Source organism: Malus sylvestris, chromosome 15 (assembly GCF_916048215.2).
Source record: "Malus sylvestris chromosome 15, drMalSylv7.2, whole genome shotgun sequence".
In the NCBI taxonomy this organism is placed as follows: domain Eukaryota; kingdom Viridiplantae; phylum Streptophyta; class Magnoliopsida; order Rosales; family Rosaceae; genus Malus; species Malus sylvestris.
In genome coordinates this window covers 36,053,489-36,074,799 of record NC_062274.1, presented here as the reverse complement: position 1 = coordinate 36,074,799, position 21,311 = coordinate 36,053,489, and the positions used below count along the sequence as shown (strand labels likewise).

At 38.8% G+C, this 21,311-nt stretch overlaps 2 protein-coding genes across 5 annotated transcripts; both read right to left on the bottom strand.

Moving 5' to 3' along the window:
- Positions 1-22: 22 nt before the first annotated feature.
- On the bottom strand, positions 23-10,687 carry LOC126605377 (pentatricopeptide repeat-containing protein At4g19191, mitochondrial-like). The gene is given in 3 exon segments (XM_050272759.1): positions 23-2,048; positions 2,050-2,303; positions 10,572-10,687. Coding segments are annotated over 2 exon segments (2,034 nt in total). The 5' UTR covers positions 2,112-2,303; positions 10,572-10,687; the 3' UTR covers positions 23-76.
- On the bottom strand, positions 8,741-20,875 carry LOC126605376 (protein ACTIVITY OF BC1 COMPLEX KINASE 8, chloroplastic-like). Of its 4 annotated transcripts, none has more exons than XR_007616931.1 (22): positions 20,227-20,875; positions 18,063-18,198; positions 16,616-16,782; positions 16,342-16,462; positions 16,085-16,185; positions 15,465-15,563; positions 14,223-14,333; positions 14,060-14,139; positions 13,890-13,959; positions 13,319-13,392; positions 13,150-13,219; positions 12,892-12,980; positions 12,386-12,510; positions 11,444-11,524; positions 11,225-11,285; positions 11,055-11,109; positions 10,867-10,965; positions 10,694-10,783; positions 10,010-10,069; positions 9,784-9,907; positions 9,410-9,460; positions 8,741-9,252 (listed from the first exon to the last, which is right to left on the bottom strand). XR_007616931.1 is itself a non-coding variant. In XM_050272757.1 (21 exons), the coding sequence occupies exons 1-20, from the start codon at positions 20,692-20,694 to the stop codon at positions 9,791-9,793; spliced, it is 2,274 nt and encodes a 757-aa protein (XP_050128714.1). In that variant the 5' UTR covers positions 20,695-20,870; the 3' UTR covers positions 8,741-9,252; positions 9,784-9,790. The 4 variants fall into 4 exon arrangements, 2 of the variants coding, with proteins under 2 accessions (XP_050128714.1, XP_050128715.1); XR_007616930.1 differs by lacking the exon at positions 9,410-9,460 and having other exon boundaries at positions 8,741-8,946; positions 9,119-9,252; positions 20,227-20,870; XM_050272757.1 differs by lacking the exon at positions 9,410-9,460 and having other exon boundaries at positions 20,227-20,870.
- Positions 20,876-21,311: the final 436 nt, after the last annotated feature.

Genomic DNA, 21,311 nt, shown 5'->3' with positions numbered 1-21,311 from the left:
AGTGAGAAGTTCGAATCTCATGTTTGACGAGTTCATAACCAATTATAATTCAAGAAATTACCAATCCAAATATTAATCATGTCACAAAATCCTCTAAATATGGCCAGTATTCTTCTTCTTTCGACTGCAAACTCAAACTATCTAACGTTGCATATAAAAGTAAGCTGTCAGGATGACCCCGATCTTCGACTGTAAACACGTGAGGCTTCCCATTTACACGAACAAGGCTTTGTCCCGGAAATTTTTTCACTTTGTTAATCTTCATCGCTCTTCTTACTGCAGCCGCTTCATCCCACCTTCTCTCCGATGCATATATGTTAGCCATCTCCACAAATGGAACTGCCCCCTCGAGGTCGGGCTCCAACTCAAATAGACGACCACAAGCGTATTCACCCATCTCTACGTTGCGATGAATCTTGCAAGCACTAAGCAACGCACTCCATATGCCGGCATCTGGTTTCACTGGCATACTTTCAACAAGCTCCACTGCTTCTTTTAACCTCCCTTTACGTCCAAGAAGATCGGCGATACAGGAATAATGATCTACCCCGGGATTTATATTGTAAACTTCTCTCATCATGTGAAAGAGCTCCAATCCTTTCTCAAGAAACCCTGCATGAGTGCAAGCTTGAAGAATGGCAAGAAACGTCAAGTGGTTTGGTTTCAATCCAAACTCCACCATCAGACTGAAAAGGTCCAGAGCTTCTTTGTATTCGCCATTCAAAGCACACCCTGTGATCATCGTTGTCCAGGAAACAACAGTTCTCACTGGCAAGACATTGAAGAGCTCTCGAGCACCAATAATATTTCCACATTTTGCATGCATGTCTATTAATGCATTGCAGACCACTATATTGTCTCTTAACCCATTAGAAAAGGCATATTGATGAATCCATTTTCCAAGCTCAAGTGCTCCTGTTAGGCCGCAGCCTGAAACCAGTGAAAGGACAGTAACCAAATCGGGTTTCACACCAGCAACTTCCATAGCATGAAACAACCTTAGTGCCTCGTCCAAATCCCCTCTCTCAGCATACCCACTGATCATAGCAGTCCATGAAACACAAGTCCTATCAGTCATGCCATCAAATAAAAATCGAGAAGATAAAATATCACTGCATCTGGAATACATAGATATAAGGGCATTGACAACAAAAATATCAGAATCACAGCCCAGTTTAATTCCATGACAATGAATCAGCGCGCCCTGGAACAGTTTATCAGGCTGAATGCACGAAGAAAGGAGGCTTACGATAGTGCTTGTATCGGGCCTATATCCATCGCACAACATCCATTTGTAAAAACTTAGAGCATTGATAAACTTTTCTAAGCTTCCATATCCTGCTATTAATGAGTTCCAAGACACAACAGTCCTCACACCAATCTCAACCCCATTAAATACAGCCATGGCGGAACTCAAGTCCTCGCACTTGGCATAGGCAGAAATCCAAGTGTTGGCCATTGAAACATCTCCATCTATCCCAATTCGAATCCCAAACGCGTGCACGGACTTCACCAATGCCAAATTTTTCGAATCCAAACTTGCCCGAGTCAACCCCACAACTGTAACAGTATCCGGCAGAATTCCGTCAAACCTCATGTCACGGAACAAACCCAACACTTTATCAAGAAACCCGGATTGCGCAAAAGCGAGAACCATCACGTTCCAGGAAGCCACGTCTCTCACGGGAATTCTGTCGAACAGAAGGCAGGCATCAGTGAGTTGTTGGCACTTGACGTACATGTCAAGCATTGCTGTTTGCACATAGAGATCGGACCGGAACGGCGACTTGAGGACATTGGAGTGAATGATTTGGGAGGATCTGAGGCTGCACAGATTGGCAGACGCTTTGGCAAGCAAGGGAAAGGTGAAGTTGTCAGCTTCCAGACCATTTTGTTTCATTTGGCGAAAGAGGAGGAGGGCTTTGTGGGAACAATTTTGCTTCACACATTCTCTTATGGCGGAGTTCCACTCAAACACACCCCCAATATTCTTTGACGGTTTTGAAAGGAGGACCATTAAATCATTGCCTTGGCCCCTTGGCCCCTTGGTCGTCTGAATCGTCTTCTGCTTTCTTATTTTTCTGTTCGATAACAACGTTTTTGAATGCCATTTTTATTTGACATCTAGATATGGTACGGGTACCCCCGTTGTTGACGAGGAAGCGTTAATGTCAGTGTCATACACTTACGAGAAAATGCGTATCAATCATTCAAATAGACCCCTTCCATGCTTGCGGATGTGAGTAGGACACAACCACACCTCTGTATGGCTTTAATATAATTTGTATTATAACTAATGGAACCTACACTGAAACATATTCCAACAAAGATAAGTATCATGTGGACAGTTGCAACTCTAAGCTTCAGATCACCTTGCTCCTATAAATAAACAAGTGGCATCCACAGCTGAGAAAATTTTAACAAGCTATTCAATGTATTCACGCAGATAAAAATCAGTTGGTACCAATTTTGTATAATTTCGGCAAGCTTTTCAACTCTGTCAGCCTGTCTAAATAAGTTATACAACGCACGGATGCTAAGAATTTGCCTTTATAATGACCTCAACTCCAGCTTCACCAAATTTTAGCAATTCCAGTGCATAGCTACAGGGCAGAGAGTCTAAGACTTGTCAAAAACAAGGGCAAGGTATTTATTTTACAACTTTGGGATGATTTTAAAGCTAAATTACACACACGGTTTGGCTATCTCAGTAATGTCAAATCGAGGATCAAGACCCTTCCCAATGCCACCATCTAATGCTGAAAAGAGAGAAAATAAACAAGTCCATTTAGGAGGATATACACATAAATATATGTGTCCCCTTGTGTAACTACAAATAAACACATTACATAAGCAAGGGATTCACCCAAGTGGAGGGCCTTCAAGTCACCTCCTAGGTCCTTAGATCTTCCTTGTGTTTTTCTTCCTTTTGATACTCCTTTGCTCCTTGAGGATGTGAGGAAAGGATCTCCAAGAACACCAAAGATTTAGTGTCTCTAAGTCTCCACACCAAGGATGAGGTGTGAAGAAAGATTGCTAGCTATCCTTCCCCTAAGTGCCGGCCTCTATGGAGAAAAAGAGAGAAAAAATTTCTCTTATTTTCCTCAAGAGTGAGAGAATGGCTATAAAGTTGCCTTTATACCATCTCTCATATGGGGATGCTCGTGGTGTTGAGTAGGCCACGATGATATATTCAAACACCCCAATTGAGCAATGTATGAGAAGTTATTACACAATTTTGGTTATGTACTTAAAATTAACGTTAAAATAGTGCTTTCACATATAGGTGAGACGTTTTCGGAGGAAGAGCCACCCAGGCAAGACTCGGGGATTACGATCCAACTACATACCAATGAGTGGGCTTTTGATTTTCTATATATACGTATATATGCTTTGCGTTTTCCCAGAAATTTGTTTTAATGGAGTTACGACTTTAAATGCCATGTCAAATTCATTATGCTTTAAAGTATGCATATTGTTGCTTGATGTTGCGGATGTCCAAGTAAGTTTCAAGTGATTATATATTGATGATAGTGGATGCATTGTTTGTGGTTATACGTAGATGCATTTAGAGCTCATTATCCTGCACCCCGGTGCTATTGCTCCCGCCCGTGGCTAGGGCACATTCCTTCACGTGATGTTTACCTCCCGCACCGCACGCTCACCTTGGATCCAAGTTTGGTGCACAGCCTTGTCGTAAGACCACATTAGGTGGTTCCGACTCGTAGGTGACCCGTTATTATTCGCACAACCTTCACGTGATCGTAGCACTTGAGCGTACTTATTTGCACCCAACCCTATCGTACAAACCACAATAGGTGGTTCCGACTTGTGTGCAAGCATACATGATGAGCTATAGGTTCAAACGTACAGGTCACGTTAGGTGACTCCAGCTGACATATCATTTTACATTGATTTATTTCACCTGGCTTACTTATTTCCATGCTGAGACACTTGACATGACATATATATATATATTTTTTTTTATTATTTTCACTATTCTTAAGCGTGATTTTTATATACGTATGTATTATTATTTTTTGGGAAACTATAAGGGTTTTACAGTGAAGGGTTATTACTTTTGAAAAGAGAAATGGTTTGAAAAGCTTTGTTTTTGCCCACTCACTTTTTCTGTTTTTGCGCCCTTCCAGGTTCTAGTTAGAAGTTCGTGTTGGTGGCTCACGAGGATTCAACAGCGATTCTGACAGACGTCCATCAATGTAGGGTTTTCTTTCATATCCTGTATACTTAGTATTTAGCCTATTAGACTACACTTTGGTACCTACGCTTTAATTATGTGTATCTACACTCTAACCCTTTCACTCGTACTTATATACTAGTCTAGTGTAAGTTAGTTAGTTTTGATTTTTTTTGTTTATTTACCCATATTATCTTTTCACCTTCACTTCTGCACGGCGCACATGGCTATGTCACCTTCACAAGACGGCCAGCATGCCTCGATTTAGGTCAGGGTGTGTCACTATAACCCTTGTTGGGCATAAATGCTCCCCCAGTTGGGTTGAGTTAAGCTTGTTTATCCCCCTTTTGAGTTGTAAGGCTTGAGGGTTTTTTATTATTTGTGAATGCTAAGAGTTCACATGTACAAGTTGTACCACTCCTCACCTAGTTGGTGGAAAGAATGGTGAGTTGTTGAGGCAAAAATGTTTATTAATAGTACTAGTTGTACTCTTTATTGCCTGTTTGGTGATACGAAGGTGAGTTCCCTCATCACCTAATTGGTGATAAGAGTGGCAAATTGCCGAATGATATTAGAGTACGGGTTATACATTTCATCACCTGGTTAGTGATACAAAGGTGCGTTCCTTCATTACCTGGTTGGTGAGAATAAGGGCAGTGCCAAGGCACATTGTAGCAAGTGCCGAATGATAAAAAATATGTTGATACCCCTTCGAAACTCAGTTGGCTTATATATGAATGTGTTGAAATGTATGATGTTTATGTTGATTGATATGAGTAATGCTTATGAAAGTTTTGCTATGCATAAAGGAATCCATGTTTTGGATATGTGAACCATGTTGGTTGTAACACTTAGTTTCACTTACTTTGTGTCAAAGTACGCATGTTGAAGCTCTGAGTTGGACTATAAAGGTAGGTCGGCATAAACCAAGTGTTCTAGTGCTAGGAATGTAAAAGACTCAGACGAAGTTGTCTGATTCCCTCTTCCTTAAATATTTGTCGAATGGCTTGTGTTACAAAAGATCTCAAACGGCTGAGGGTCAAAACATTTTTATGTGTATGCCTTTTTATAATAGCATTTCCTTCAGCACCTAGTACCCCCACTTTGAAAGAACGAGGCTTAACCCCATGGTCATAATAGTTGAAGGTACATTCACCCTTGGTTGTCTTGATATGAATCTTTATCCCTTTTGTTATAATGAGCTTGCTGAGAGTAAAGATCTTTCCTCTTACCAAGAAAAGAATATATTTGGTGACTTAGTGAGTAGCTAAGTGAGGCAGGATGCAATGGGTGTCTGAATAACCAAAACCTTCTCACTTGGTAGAACTTGACTTCCACTCTGCACTTGTTGATAAGGGTTAACCATATGAGGGTTCCCTTGGTATGTCCTTGCCTCGACAAAGGCATGATTGTAAGCTTGCATCATTACCTCAGAGTAAGTCTTCCAAGTGTTAACATTGATCATGTACTTGAAGAAGCATTCACACATACCTATTGTGAAGGCCCTGAGTGTTGTTTTATCATCTGCCTCAACGCAACGAGAGTACTTATGGCTAAAGCGACCGGCATATTCACGCAATGACTCGTCCGATTTCTGACGAATGGTGTATAACTCATCAATGGAGTGTAAGCGATCAGCTTGGAAGATGTGTTGAGCCATGAAGACTCTTTTTAGCTCAGCGAAAGAATCCACAGTTTTAGGTTGAAGACAACAATACCAATTGAAAGCTCCACCAGAGAGAGTTGAGGAGAATATGAGACATCGTTCCTTATCATTATGTCTTTGGTATGCCATGGTAAATTCGAAGACGTGGATATGCTCAATTGGATCTTCCCTCCCAGTATATGATTGTAACCCAAGCTTTTGTTTGTTTTTCCTTGTAGAGGGGTGCAAATGATCCTTCTTGTTAGAGAGTCTGGCCTTGGCTGATTCCAATCAAGTATTTTAGCCTGACACTCAGCCTTCAGCTTGTTCACTTCTTCGATGAGTTACAAGATAAGGAGGTCTTGAGTGATGTTAGGCACCATTAGAACTTTTCTTCGTATGTTTCTCTCATTCTTTGGAAGTATGGAAGTTTGGTCAAAGGCATGTGGCCTTTCCCTGGATTCACCGTACTCGTTTCTAGGATGTGTCTATTGAAAGTCCCCCAAGTCTCCTACACCTTTTTGTCCCTCAAAGGCTTGTCGTTCCTTTCTTGGATTGGGGGCTGGCCTACGTTGTGGTAGAGGATTGAGCCCTTTGATGACCTTTGGGTCTTTGATCATTGAGTTTATGTGGATGGTGTTTTCTTGACCCTGCCTCAAGAAGTCTCGACAGTCGCAATAAACAGTTTTTAATCCTTCCACTCCTTCTGCAAGGAGGTGTCTCCCTCCACTCCTCCTACTTCGAGTCAAAATAGCTAGGTTGAGAGAAGTCTCATGTTGATCAACACATTGATGAGTAGCTCGCTCCTCATTAAGAATATCCATGTTGAAGACCAGTGAGCCCCCAGGTTAGGGGGTACCCATATGATGGTTGACGTCCATAGAGGCAATGGGCTCGTGTGACTGAGTATGCATAGCCGCATGGAACATTTTGAAGAGCTTATCATACCGCTCTTAGAGGATTTCATTCTTCATTGCTATCTTGTTGTTCTGAGCCTCCAGCTCTTCGACTTTAGCTTTGAGAGAAAACTTATTTCATTCCTTCCTTCGCTGCCTCACACTAAGCACAAGGGGAGTGTCGTTCTTTGTGTTGTGGCTTTCTTCGCTCCTCATGTTGGAGAATGATGCTTAATTGAATGAGAGTGTACAAACAATGGAAACCAGCTTGACAAAGTTGGAGAGAGAATAGGAATAAGTGTCTCTTCCCACAGACAACACCAAATGTTGATGCACAAAATCAATGAAGACTTTGGAACAACGTAAAGTTTCAAGTTTGTGACCTTCGCTCGGTTGCTTCGGTCACCTAGTGAGGATAGTATGTAAAGAGATAGAGATAGAGAAGCAAATGCAAGATGTACGTGGTTCACCCTAAGTTTGGCTACATCCACGAAGTAGAAGAGTTCTCATTAATAGTGAAGGGTTCACACAAATACATAGGTTCAAGCATAATCATCATTAATGAGTTCTAATGACTAGTTTAAGTACAATAATGACATTAGGGATTAACTATAGGAGAATAGTCTTCTTTTATAGTTGAGGAGAGTCTCCAAATTTTGTCTGCGGTTGATGTGGGACTCTATGAGCTTTATTCTGACGTTGACATGTATCATACTATAATTGGCCTCCTGGTTGGAAGGAAACTCTTGTGCTTCGACAAAGGTGCCTCAGCATGAACCCCTCAGTGGGTCCTTGAAGGTATGACATTGATCGGTGCTTGATAGTTTTAGGATTGGTCAAGTATGGTACAAACAACATTGGTGATATTACGTCATACTGAGTTGGTGTCACATGCTAGATCAAAGGGGTCATAATTCATATGGTCCGTAGCATTGGAGTCTATGATCAAGTATTATCATTGTTCACATGTAAAGCATAACCACATTTACCTAAAGACTTCGAGATTGGTAATTGCATCCCACACTTGCTTCACTGTTGGTAGTCAAAGAAGATACCCAATTAAATTGGAGTTCCATAGAATTAATTAGCCAACCTTTCATGATGGCATTCTATGTGCGCCATATGGTGAAAACTGGATTATCGATAGGAGGTTGAGGATTACATTCAAACAAGTATCCCAACTTATCTTCGCTAACAACAACATCTCAACAATTTGAGACCAAACTCCATAATTGGCACCGTTAAGTTTGATGCCAATTGATGCCGTAGATGAATCGTGATGGACGATTTGTGTGACAACTTGTCGGGTTCATGGTAGGACCTTAGGATCTCTGCTCTGATACCATGCTAATTTGGGCTAATTTTGAATTTAATTTTTTGATATTATTCATCCTCAAATGTGTAAAATATATAGAAAATACAAATACACCTCAGTTACTCCTCATACACTGAACAAAAAGTACAAGAGTTAATGAACCTATGTATAAGATTCAATGAATCCAATTGTTCAATAAACCTGATTAACATACCAAAGTCGCTTTAACAACTTTCTATGAAAGATGGCTCAAGCGACTTTTGTAAGAGAATATTCAACTCACACCAACAATTGCTACTAGCACGGATTCATTGGTACACTAGTGTCATATGCCTATGAAATAAAGATGTGTTAAGTTTTTTTGTCCGCTTAGATGTACTTTTGCCATGAAGTTGTTCATGACACTGTTGTAACAAATATTGTCCAAGTGGTATCACCGGTGCAGTAGATGATTGCCATGTGTGCACCCTTGCAAAAGGTAACTTCTTACCAATTTTTCTTCAATCAAATTAAAATGCCCAACCGAAAATGTATGAGAAGAAAGAGTACAGAGACACTATTTTGTTCCTGAAGGGAAAGGCAAGCATAACAAAGTTGTTCTAAGCTTTACAAAAGCAACTGATATTTAAAGTACAAAACTTGTTAAATAATCTACCAGCTATTATTTATATCCCAATTTGGCCACCTTTAAAGTGCAAAACTAATTAAATATATAATTACATATCAGCTCGAAAATTCGAAAATCTGTCTGATACAACATTATACAACAATTATGCACATCCCAGCAGCCCAAATTTTGACCACAGAATGGCATGTCAGGCTCTTGGCTATAAGATAATTACAAAACAAATTACAATGTTATGACTGCAAGCTGCCTTATACAGTCATCGACCTGAAAAATGACGACACATCTTCAATATAACTACATTCGGGACTGTAAATTTGGGACTACTTGAAACAAAGTCGCAATAGCCAACCTAACCGAACAGAGTTACAAATCCAACTCTTATTAAACTTTGGTTGAATAAGCCCCAGTGCTCAGCTTCTAAAAAACCATCACAAACCTGTGAAATGGTAGTTCAGGATCATATTTGTTGCTAGAAGAACCATGATATAGTCTGCATTCCCAAGATCGACCCTAATTCTCTTCGAGGATCAGAAAGTTGACTTGTAAAACCATGAGCTGGATTTCCCTCCACTTGAAAAATGCAACATAATATGTTTATAAGAAAGAGCGGAGTGCAAGTGTCTTTGTAGTTACAAACAGCAATCACATTTGGTATTCTATTCTATTCTTGTACATCAATGGAGCGACTACAAAAAATTTCAAACAGTTAACGGGCAGCTGTAGTCACCCATTTGGTTTCTCTAAGACCCAACTATATCATATGGATCATATCTTTTTCCTGTTAATGATGTGGTAAGATCCATTAACAATATCAAAGACAAGGTTGGTGGGTTTGACCAAGTAATCATCCCGGACAAGCTTTGATTTAAGTTCTCCCTGTTAAAGTCATTCAACTTGTTGCCAAAATTCCCATACATTACAAAACACGAAGAGATAAAACTACTTATTTACTTGAGCAGAAAAGGCATTTTGGAGCCATGACCCTTTAAGGACGTTCAACACTCAGCTCTCTTTTCATTTGAAACCTTGTTTCTCTATCTCAACTCTCATGGATGAAGAACTAAAATGATAGATTGTATAAATAGAATAAGCTTCACTCACCAATTGTTTAAGCAGTTCCTGTTATTAATCTCTCCCGCTCATCGAACTTTTTCACCTTTATGAGGCCAATGAGAACCTGAAGACCAAAAAATGCACAAAAGACATATGCTACAATGGCAGGAACCTGAGAATAAATAGGTAGCATCAGAATCGAGCTTTGAAGAAAATCAGACAACAGGGATTCAAACACAATGCCATAGGTACCAAAAGTAATTTGATAGCTTACTCGAATGGAATTAATATACAAGATTGTTGCGAGATTTATTAGGCTTCCAGCAGCAACTGCCTGCAAATTAGTCAAACAAAAGATCAAGCCAAGTAGACATCATGCCATTATAAGATTTAGCAGACAAGAGAGACGTTCAACTAGTTGAGCTGTAAATAGTACATATCAGTAAAGTAGGAATTTTCATATAAGCTTTAGCAGACGAGAGATACAGAACTATGCACATGCACCTAGTTCAGAACTGAAGATGACTCAGAAAAGCAATCAAAACCTCTACTCTACTTCCCAAACTGTCAATGTGCGTCTTCTGCTTTTTTATTTTTCTGTTCGGTAAGAACTTTTTTAAATGCCATTCAATAATGCTACAGTTAAAACTGATTTATTTGATTTCTAGATATGGTACCCCTGTTGTTGACGAGGAAGCGTTAATGTCAGTGTCATACACTTATGAGAAAATGCATCTAAATCATTCAAATAGACCCCTTCCATGCTTGCGGATGCGAGTAGGACCAACCACACCTCAGTATGGCTTTAATATAATTTGTATTATAACTAATGGAACCTCATAAAGAAAGAAAATTCAACTCACAACTTTCTTGTCAGATTATTAAATACTGAAACAAATTCCAACAAAGATAAGTATCATGTGTGTATGCCATTAGGTCATGAGTAAGTTCAACCCACATTTCCAACAGTCTTCTGGACAGTTGCAACCCGCTGGAATGCCCTCTCAGATTCCAAAGCCCGAACTCTAAGCTTCAGATCACCTTGCTCCTATAAATAAACAAGTGGCATCCACAACTGAGAAAATTATAACAAGCTATTCAATTTATTCACAGATAAAAATCAGTTGGTACCAATCTTTGTATAATTTCAGCAAGCTTTTCAACTCTGTCAGCCTGTCTAAATAAGTTATACAACGCACGAGACTGCCTGTCCCATCTATTTCTGAGGTCCTGGAACATTTATAAGTTTAGTGTAAGAATGGGGTTTGTACTAGAAAGATTGTACAAAATGAAATTTAATATGGATGCTAAGAGTTTGCCTTTATAATGACTTCAACTCCAGCTTCACGAAATTTTAGCAATTCCAGTGCATAGCTACAGGGCAGAGTGTCCAAGATTTGTCAAAAACAAGGGGAAGTAACAGTTACCAAATCTAAGAAGGTATTTATTTTACAACTTTGGAATGGTTTTAAAGCTAAATTACACTCACGGTTTGGCTATCTCAGTAATGTCAAATCGAGGATCAAGACCCTTCCCAATGCCATCTAATACTGAAAAGAGAGAAAATAAAGAAGTCCATTTAAGAGGATATACACATATAAATATATGGGTCTCTTTGTTCAACTACAAATAAACACATTACATCAGCAATGTAAAATGCAAACATATTTACAACAAAAACATGTCCACCATGTTTCTATTACGCTACCTGAAAATGCTCTAACAACAAACGTGAATGTCGCAGGAAATCTGAAGGGTTGATCTGCTGCAATGGCTAATAAATCTTCCCCTGTTAAAAGAATGCAAGGTACTGAGTATCAAACATCAATGCGCAGTGGAAAATTGCAAAAATAGCCTATGGGTTGCATCAATTTAGTATTGACAACAATCCGGGAAATCCAGCCACTGGACAGAAACCAGTTAACCCTTGATTACAGTTGGAGCCCAGACTCAAATTTTACATTGTTTAAAAATGGACATTTTAGCATAATCAAACTTGGTGCATAAACATGTTTAATTTAAGATACCCTTAATCAGACATCAAATTTAAATTGCTCAGGTGGCTGAGCTTACACCAAAGACTTAAAAACAATTTCATGTGTAAGGTAGCCACAAGGGAAACCCAAAATATTATTTGGCCATTATCGAATAAATGATAATAAGAAACATGTTTAACCAGATTAGAAAATACATGGGATATGAATAGTGGACCTGGTGTCGATGATTTACTTGTTCAAGTGTAAACCAAATAAAGTACGAGGGTAACACCACGTACTAACTTATACATCCCTATGGACTGAGAATTTAAATTTTGAGTTGATCCTGTCTAAGCTTGACATGGCATAAATTGGTCCCAGTATAAATGCAGCCAAGAGAAAGCTCACCAGTTCTTATTCTCTAAATTAAACAAGAAGCTGGAGACTGTAAAGGAGTACAAATCATTTCTATCCCACAAAAATGGCTTTCAATATACTCATTTAGCATCAAAATTTGTGCAGGACTTGACTTAAGCTCTAATGCCTGACATAGGTCTGGCAAACTGAAAAGGTCAGCCTCCAACTCTTCCATTAAATACTGAGTTGTAAGAATCTAAAAACTATGTAAGGTAAGAACCTTAACATAGATAGAAGATTTAAACAAGGTGAATTACCAATTGCAGCCAGCCTTTCTTTCTTTTTCATTATCTTTTCCTCCTTGCTCAATGGCTTTTTAAACCCAAGCTCTGCTGTCGCCAATTCTTTCTCCTTTCTCTGTGCAGCAAGTCGCTCTTCAAAACTGCAAAATTTGAGCATTAGAAAAGAACTCCAAGGCAGAATAAAAATTTTGGAACTACCAATCAAAGTTAACATGATATGTTTAACTTAAGACCTTGCTTACAAAACCAAGAAGAGTAGGCTGTCAGTCAATCTAAATTACACCCCAGCCCGTAAAACAATTGACAACTATACGAATAGATCCATTCCAACCATAAATAGTTTCCATCATTCAAACTGGAACAAAAAACTCCATTGGAACCATAGCTGATACAGTGCCTTATCTAGCACCTCGCAAGTTACATATTACTAGTAGACGTGTATATTAAGAAACGAACAATGGAACCATGCAAATTCTATTTAAATTTCCTGTTTTCTTCTCTATCAGAAGATTCAGAAGCACCTGTTAAGAAAAAATAGTGCTGTTCGTCTGACAGCTGTCATATCTCCAGTAGGCACAAGAACACCCATCTGAATCATTGCCTGAAGGACCTGCACCGGTATAATTAATTTCCATCATTTAAAGATCACAACCAGGCATTTGAACCATGGTATAATTAATGTAAACTAACTGTAATTCCAATTGCCTGATCAACATGGTACAATGAACCGTACTTAGAAAATAGCAAACTAAAAAGAAAGGACAAAAAGATGAAAAAACCTTATCTGGATCCTTTTCATAAACTCCATAAAATGTTTCCAGCAAACCTTCTCTAATGTTTGGGCTGATACTGTAAAGTATAAATATGAAGACACATTTAAAAATAAAGAAAAACTTGGAGAGCAGTGATTGGTAGATTGTAGATTAGCAAACAGAGTCAAGGAAATACCTCCCCATCATTCCAAAATCATAAAAAATCAACCTTCCACCATTGACATCATCCACAGCAATATTTCCAGGATGCTGCATTAAGAGGAAAATTGTGGAAACAAATTGGCAGGGGATATTAAAAGCCAGGAATCCAGAAATGTGTAATAAAAAAACACGAGGACTACAGCTTTCTTATGTGCAACAGAAATATTGATCCCTAAGGGGGGAATCAGAAAAGCTCACGATGGGCCATCTTATAGCTATTTGATTAGAGCAAATATATATGTAGAAGTCCCAATCTGACAGCAATGAGGGATTGCTTATAAATCTGAGCAGGACATGTTTCTTTTTACAATTACGGTTTCCGAAATTGCCTTTTGGACTACAGACGCAGCCATGTTTAGTATTTTACTCCAGGACGTGTAAGAGAACCAAACAAGGAGGCCATATTGTCAAATGTGATGACCATGAATGAGGAGTAGGTATTTTCTCATGTACACCCACAGTTCTGAGATTTTCCCAGTTTTCTAAGTTTTGACACCCAAATCATGCTTTAGAACCACAAATTGAATTAAACAACAAAAACTCACAGGATCAGCATGAAAAAATCCATGAGACAGAATTTGTTCCAAGTACGATTCAACAGCATACCGGCCCAGCCTGAGGAAGTCAAATTGATAGTGGAAGCATCAGGAGTGATAAGAAGACGTCAAAAGTTAACAAGTATTTACCCAGGCTAAGAGACAGAAACGGTACTGACCTTTGCCGATCAAGGCCCAATTGATCTATAGCTTGTATCTTGTTAATCTTGATGCCCGGGACATACTCCATTGTCAGAACCTAATAATAATATAACGGAAGTTGGATTTAATGAACAATAACATCTAGAAGATCAAAAGTCATTAGTTGTGAAAGCTCAAAACCTGTGGTGTAGTGTATTCCCATATTATCATTGGGACTTTGACATAATCCATGTTTTTGAAGTTACTTGCAAATAGTTCAGCATTCGCAGCTTCCTTGGTATAATCAATCTCCTGGAAAACTTTATAATAATTAGCTATGATTTACGGAATAGTAAAAAAAAATTGTATAAAAGAAGGCAGCTTTTAAGATTAAAATGTTTTGAAAATAAGTTATCAACAATTTACTAAGCACAGAATGCTGCACGTGAAAGATGAGCATAAACCATCCGTTATTATTATCATTATCTTTACCATTTAATAGAAAACAAAAATCTATGTTTAAAAAGTCTAAGAATACTGTCAAGCTGTGAACAATAAAATTGCTTTCTTTTCAAGAAAAAGAAGTCAGCATTCAATTGCCTTTCTTTATCTTTGTTGGACTGAACCATCTATATTATTGACCTCTTTTCCTGTATGTATCACCTAAGTTCCCTCACATGACTTCATCATTATTACTCCATGACTTCCTACCAATGTTTTAAAAGGCTCGCCTCAGGGCGCGCCTAGGCGCCCTGTGAGGCTGGGCTTGAGGGTTGCCGCCTCTATTTTGAGGAAGTGGGCGGAAGGCGCCAGAAGGCGTCGCCGGAGCCGCCTAGGCATGCCTCAAGGGATCTTTTTTTCTTTTTTACTCCCAAACCCAAATTTCAGGTAGGGTTTTAACCGCCTCATACCTCTTCCTTGCACTATTGTCTCTCTGCCTTTTTTTCTGATTTTTATTTTTTTATATAATGGATGTGCGTGCTGTCTGCGTGCATTGTTATATGTGTGCTCATTGAGCTTTTCATCCTCTATTATATATATATATATATATATATATATATATATGTATGTATGTATATATATGTGTGTATATGTATTTATAATATATGTGTACGCTTAGTGTATATATTAAAAAATTTAGGTCCCGTGAGGCTTCGCCTCATGCCTAGGTTGGGCTATCCCTCGGACGCCTCGCCCATGCCTCACGCTTTTAATACATTGCTTCCTACATCCTTACTCATCCATGTCAATATCCTTTGACTCGACATGGATGACATCTTATTCCTTGAAGCATGGTTCAACTTATTACGTAGTAAGAAAACATAAGCCACTGTGGAGAATGAGACCTTTACCTACACTAAACAAAAAAAGCACGAGTTATGTGCCCTTTGGCTCACTATTTAGTGCCAAAATGGTTAAAACAACGAAAGCGGATCTCAATACCTCATATAAGACATTTGCACACTCATCATAGATAGCAACCCAATCCCTCTTCGCACCATCTGACTTTGGGTCAATTTTTTGAAGATATTCTGCAATTACCTGAAAAGAAAATGACAATATGACAATGCTCATCAGAATTTCCACTGCCCTCACAAGACCAAGAGGAACCAAACTGAATACACAAGAAACAACCAAACTGAATAGAAAGAATATTATGAGATCTAATTATACAGTTAGCATATTACGTGAATTAACATTCAGCACCACTTTTGAAGATCCCACTTAAATTCAATCTTAGTGACAATATCGCTTTTCTTGAGTCCCTTTTGAATGATTTGACCATAAGCGGAGAACATCAAGCGGAAATTCACAACTTTGGCAGGCCAAGGGAAGCAAGAAAAAAAAAAGAAAAGAAGAAACACCAAAAAAGAATTCAACCATGATCAGACAAAACCATGATATCCTAAACTAGCCCAAACATTATCCATGACCTCAGCTCAAGTAGCATGGATCCGTAGGGTGAGGGTAAATGGACGTTCAAATCTTCTAGTGAACATATACCAAAGATCCCAAAATTAATAGTACTAATCAAGAACTGTAAGCCAATATGAGAAACCGACCCTCAGATTCTTAAGATCAATATTGAAAAGATCCTTAAGTCCAGGCCTCTGTACTTTAACAACAACTTCCTGTCCTTTCAATCTTGCACGGTGAACCTGACCTGCATAAAGGAAGATACCATATTCTCACATTTCATCTCTTATCAAACTATACTATAACCCAAAAAAACACAATTATGCTAGATTCATTTTCTGATTTCTCATTCTTTTTGCACAAATTTTGCTATCAGAAACTTGACAAATGCAATCAGGAGTACCAAGACTAGCAGCAGCTATTGGTTCATAATCAAACCGATCAAAGATATCTCCCACAGGAGCACCAAGCTCTTCTTCAACAATAGAAATAGCTGTATCTGAAGGGAAAGGAGGAACTTGATCCTGAAATTAGATTAAGAAAAGATAAGCAACTGCGAGTGATTGAGAAACGGATACGACAGACAAAATTGGCTCTACTTTCAGTAGCTGATTGTATAAAACAGTATACAGTATGAATGTGCATTCTTGTTGACATTAAATTAAAGAATTTCCAACCTGAAGTTCTGACAATTGATCAACATATTCTTGAGCAAGAATGTCCACCCTTGTGGAGAACTGCTGGCCAATTTTAATGAATGTTGGACCTAATCTCAAAATATTCTCCTTAAGCCACTTGGCAAGTGCCTTACGCCTCAAGGTTTTCTTCTCCTCTGTCATTCCCCCTGCACATATCCTTTTAAATTAGATACAAGCACTAAAAAATACAGTCTGCCTGCCTTACGAAAAGAATTCTAGATTCTAAATAAAATTCAAAATATTCCGAGAAGAATTAATTCCTTTGAACCATTTATTTATGAGAAAGACCAATAAATATTAGGCAGTGTGCATACAATGCCCAAACTGCTCAAGCTCATCCACCATTTTTCTCTCACTTAGTATTGTATGGTTGATTCAAGGCACTGCCATGGGGGCAGCATTGCATCCAATTTTTTTATATTCTTTTGCTTGAGAGTTTTCCTATGGAAATTCCCAGATGACATGGATGCTACTGTGGCTCCGCCACCCTCAGTTTTTATAAATGTCTTTTACATACTTTCACAGAATTATAGCTAAGAGAGTTGGGGTAGACACCGTCAATCTGCCTTTGTAAAAAAGGAAGGTACATCGCAAAATTCAGAGAAAGAGGAAACCACAGATCACCAAATGCAAACTATATCCTGCCAACCTCTCCTGTTTCCTCACTGCTGAAAATAGGATATACAATATATACCTCATATTTTTGTTCATAGATACAACCAACAACAGAGCCATCACACTCACTTCGAAGTAATGCTATCAAAATTAGCTTCCAATAACAACTTGTCGCAAAGCTTAAGAAAGAGAGCAATTTCAACCTCCCATTTTGCACATAAACATGACTATTACTAGTACCATTGAATAACATTTTTAGCCCCCCTACTTTAATTATAATGCTACAAGGATTTACCATTCCGGAGCTATAATCCAGATCATAAACTTGTACCATGTACAGTACTATAGCCTTCAAAATCATGTGAGATGGTGATGGAAGCCAAGCATTTGTTCTTAACTATTGAAAAGGGATATAGAATGTCTGGTACCAGGTACCAATTGGGACCTGGTACCAAAACCAAACAATCTTTATCTGTTTTCAAAATTCAAGGAGAAAGGATTGGCTTCCACCACTTTATTAGATTGGTACATTACAAGGCACATCATGATTAAATTTTTAAAATTGTGCTGACTATCTTCAAACCTGACAACAGAGGAAGAAGTTCTGAAGAAGAATGCTTGTTCCTAATAGATTGTAAAATTAGAAGGAATTTCCATGGGAAGTGGGAATCAAGCTCTACACTATTATTACATGGGCTTTGCAAGGGCTTCTTAATATTTCTTCCATTTTTTGGTTTACTCACATGGAAAGCCAAAATGAAAAACTCATGTATTTGACTTTGGAAATTTCATTCTACAGGAAGTGACTAACCTCGATAAGTGAATTTTTGATTGTCTAACCAAGCCTTTATAATGAATTTTAGAACAAATCCCCATATTTCCAAGGTCCTCTGGATTGTCGAGTAAGTTTTAAATCTACTCCAACGGCCACCGGGTGCAACAGAGACCTGTAAAAACCAAAAAGTACCATATTACTTTGGCACGTGTGTGCACATATTCAAACTCAAAATACAAATGAAGCAACCAACAAATTTATAAAAAGAAGCGATTTCAATGTTATACAGCCAACTCAAAGAAATACGGCTATATAGAGTAGATTCTGGCTCCACATACAAGACAATGTTAGCAATAAAGTACGAAATGAATCTATTTGTCACTAATGCATGAATTAGAACCAATGTATTAAAAGCGTAAGGCGTGGGCGAGGCGTCCGAGGGATAGCCCAGCCTAGGCGTGAGGCAAAGCCTCACAGGACCTAAATTTTTTAATATATACACTGAGCGTACACATATATTATATTAAAAAAGAAGAAGATTATTAATCAATAATCACCCTGAGCACACACATATATTATAAATACATATACACACATATATATACATATATTTTATATATATATATATATATATATAATAGAGGATGAAAAGCACAATGAGCACACATATAACAATGCACGTAGAAGGCACACACATCCATTGTATAAAAAATAAAAATCAGAAAACAAGGCAGAGAGATGATAGTGCAAGGAAGAGGTATGAGGTAGTTCAAACCCTACCCAAAATTTGGGTTTGGGAGTAAAAAAATAAAATAAAATAAAATATCCCCTGAGGCGCACCTAGGTGGCTCCGGCGGCGCCTTCCGCCCACTCCCTCAAAACAGAGGCAGCAACCCTCAAGCCCAGCCTCACAAGGCGCCTAGGCGAGCCTTTTAAAAAAACATTGATTAGAACTCAAAGAGATAAATGATCCCCTTTTAAGATTTGCATGAACCATTTTTTATTTTCAGTTTCTATTTTCACTTGTTAAACATCTTTCATCCTATCCTTGTCCCATAAAACTAGGCCAGCTTCAGAGTTACCTAAACCATAAAAGCTATTAAACCCTAAAAACTAAGGCTTGAAATAACCGCAAAACAGTAGCTATAGAAAATGGTAATATTGGTAACCCTAGTGAACACACACACATATATCATGTAAAAAATATGATCTCCAACATTATTAAAAAGAAAATATATCTTTGTCATTGGCCCCACTACCACTATAGGTTGCTCAGTTTTATTTTTCTCCAACAATCTGCACATTATACTTGCTGCATCTCTTAATACTACAACCAATCCACACATCTGTATTTCATGTATACTTTTTCTAGTGTTGTAGTAAAAAAAGGTCGTACCTAGTGCACAAGGCTCCCGCTTTACGCAGGGTCTGGGAGAGGTGAATGTCGGCTAGCCTTACCCCCATTTATGGAGAGGCTGCTCCCAAGTCTCGAACCCGAGACCTACCGCTCATGGACGAAGGCACTTGCCATCGCACCAAGTGCGACCTCTTTTCTGGTGTTGTAGTAGATGAGGAAAAAAACAACTTTTGACCACTTAACATAGCCTACCAACCACATCAATAACATGATCCATTAGACTGCTAATAGTACTTTCTTCACTATGACAAAACCACCTCAATTTTACTGATGTAACAGCGTGTTCAAAACCTCTCTGTGAATTAGAATTCTAGTCCTCAAGTCCAAATGAAGATCAAAAAAAATTTCTGTTTGTGCAAGCAAACCAATTAAGATTTCAACTAAAATTCCAAAAAACCTACATCTACCGTCTACATTCCAAATCAATGTCTTGTTACAAACTGCACCGATATGCATACTCGAATTCAAAAGTTGAGGTTCCACCATAAAACCAATTGGCAATATAGAGAGTAGCCCAACTTACTTATACGCCCATGCAAGGTCCCTCCTCTCATCAATGTGGGATTCATTCTCAACAATACCAACTTGTTACTTGTTATAGTGTGAGCATCCAACCCTAAACCAATTGGAAATGAGTGGAGAGGTCCGCCCAAGATTATTTAAACTACTACATAAGACTTTAATTCCTCAATTTGGAATTCATACTCTCAAAATAACTTAGCACAAACACACAGCGCTCCTTTAAAGACAATTGAATAATAAATCAACATCACGCAATCATACCTCGACTTTTGGTAGCCCGCTTTGCTTAAACCACGCATCTTCCTTTCCAATTTCCTCAATATTCTTCCTCCTTCCTTCCTCCTTCGTCTCCAACACTTGAACTCCTTCCTCCACTTCCGCTGCCACTCCATTGCCATTCACGAACTTCACCAAGCTCCCGTTAGTCGCCCCATTAGCACTGCCATTGGAGTAGCTGTTGACGGAGCCATTGGACCCGTAATCGCTACCACTAGTACTAGCAGCAGCGCCATTACCACCCAACTCGACACCATTGACTTTGTTGATCGTCTCTTCAACTACAAGGCCATCCTCTTTAGTCGCTCTGATTCGGGATCGAACACCGCCCCTAGGGTATCCAATAAGAGAGAATCTAGAGAGAGAAACTCCAGAGGTAGAAAGGCGGCGTTTGGGAGTGGTTTGTGGTGAGAGAAAGGTCAGTTCCAGTAGAGGTAGAGAACAAGCAGCCATTGGGGAGAAAGAATCGAGAATTTGATCAAAACCCTAATCCCCAATTTTCATGCCCGCAAGAGAGAGAGGGGGAGAGAGCGAAGCAGCAGAAGAAGACAGACAGACAGACAGACAGTCTGTTTTGGAGTGAGGAAGGAGATGAAAGTGAGAGAAACGAACGAAGAAGAAAAGGGAGGGAAAGGGTGGAGGTGGGGAGAACACGTGGCAAGTACTCGGATGAGTGTTTTCAAGAAGGAGGCTTCTCATTGGTTGAAAGACTCTCGCGGGCTGTAATCCGCCACGAGATTATTGTCATGGAAGGTTTCTGGCTGACGTATCAGTCCGAGAAATTTGTGACTGCAAACATTCGGGCCTTACAACAACAATATTGGATTTGATCGAGTTTGTGCATACATGGGTTTAGCTAGTTTTGTACTAGTACTATACTTTTGCATTCAAGCTCAAATTCTTTTTTCCGTAACTTAGATGAATATATGATTACTTTGATCTTGGCAGTGCTTGTAGCATGATAGTTTTTTTTTTTTCCCATCGAATTTCGACCCACAAGGCAAAGGCTTTACCATTACCATTGTCGCGTTGGATGAGTTCTGACATTTCTGGAGGAAAACAGATTAAAC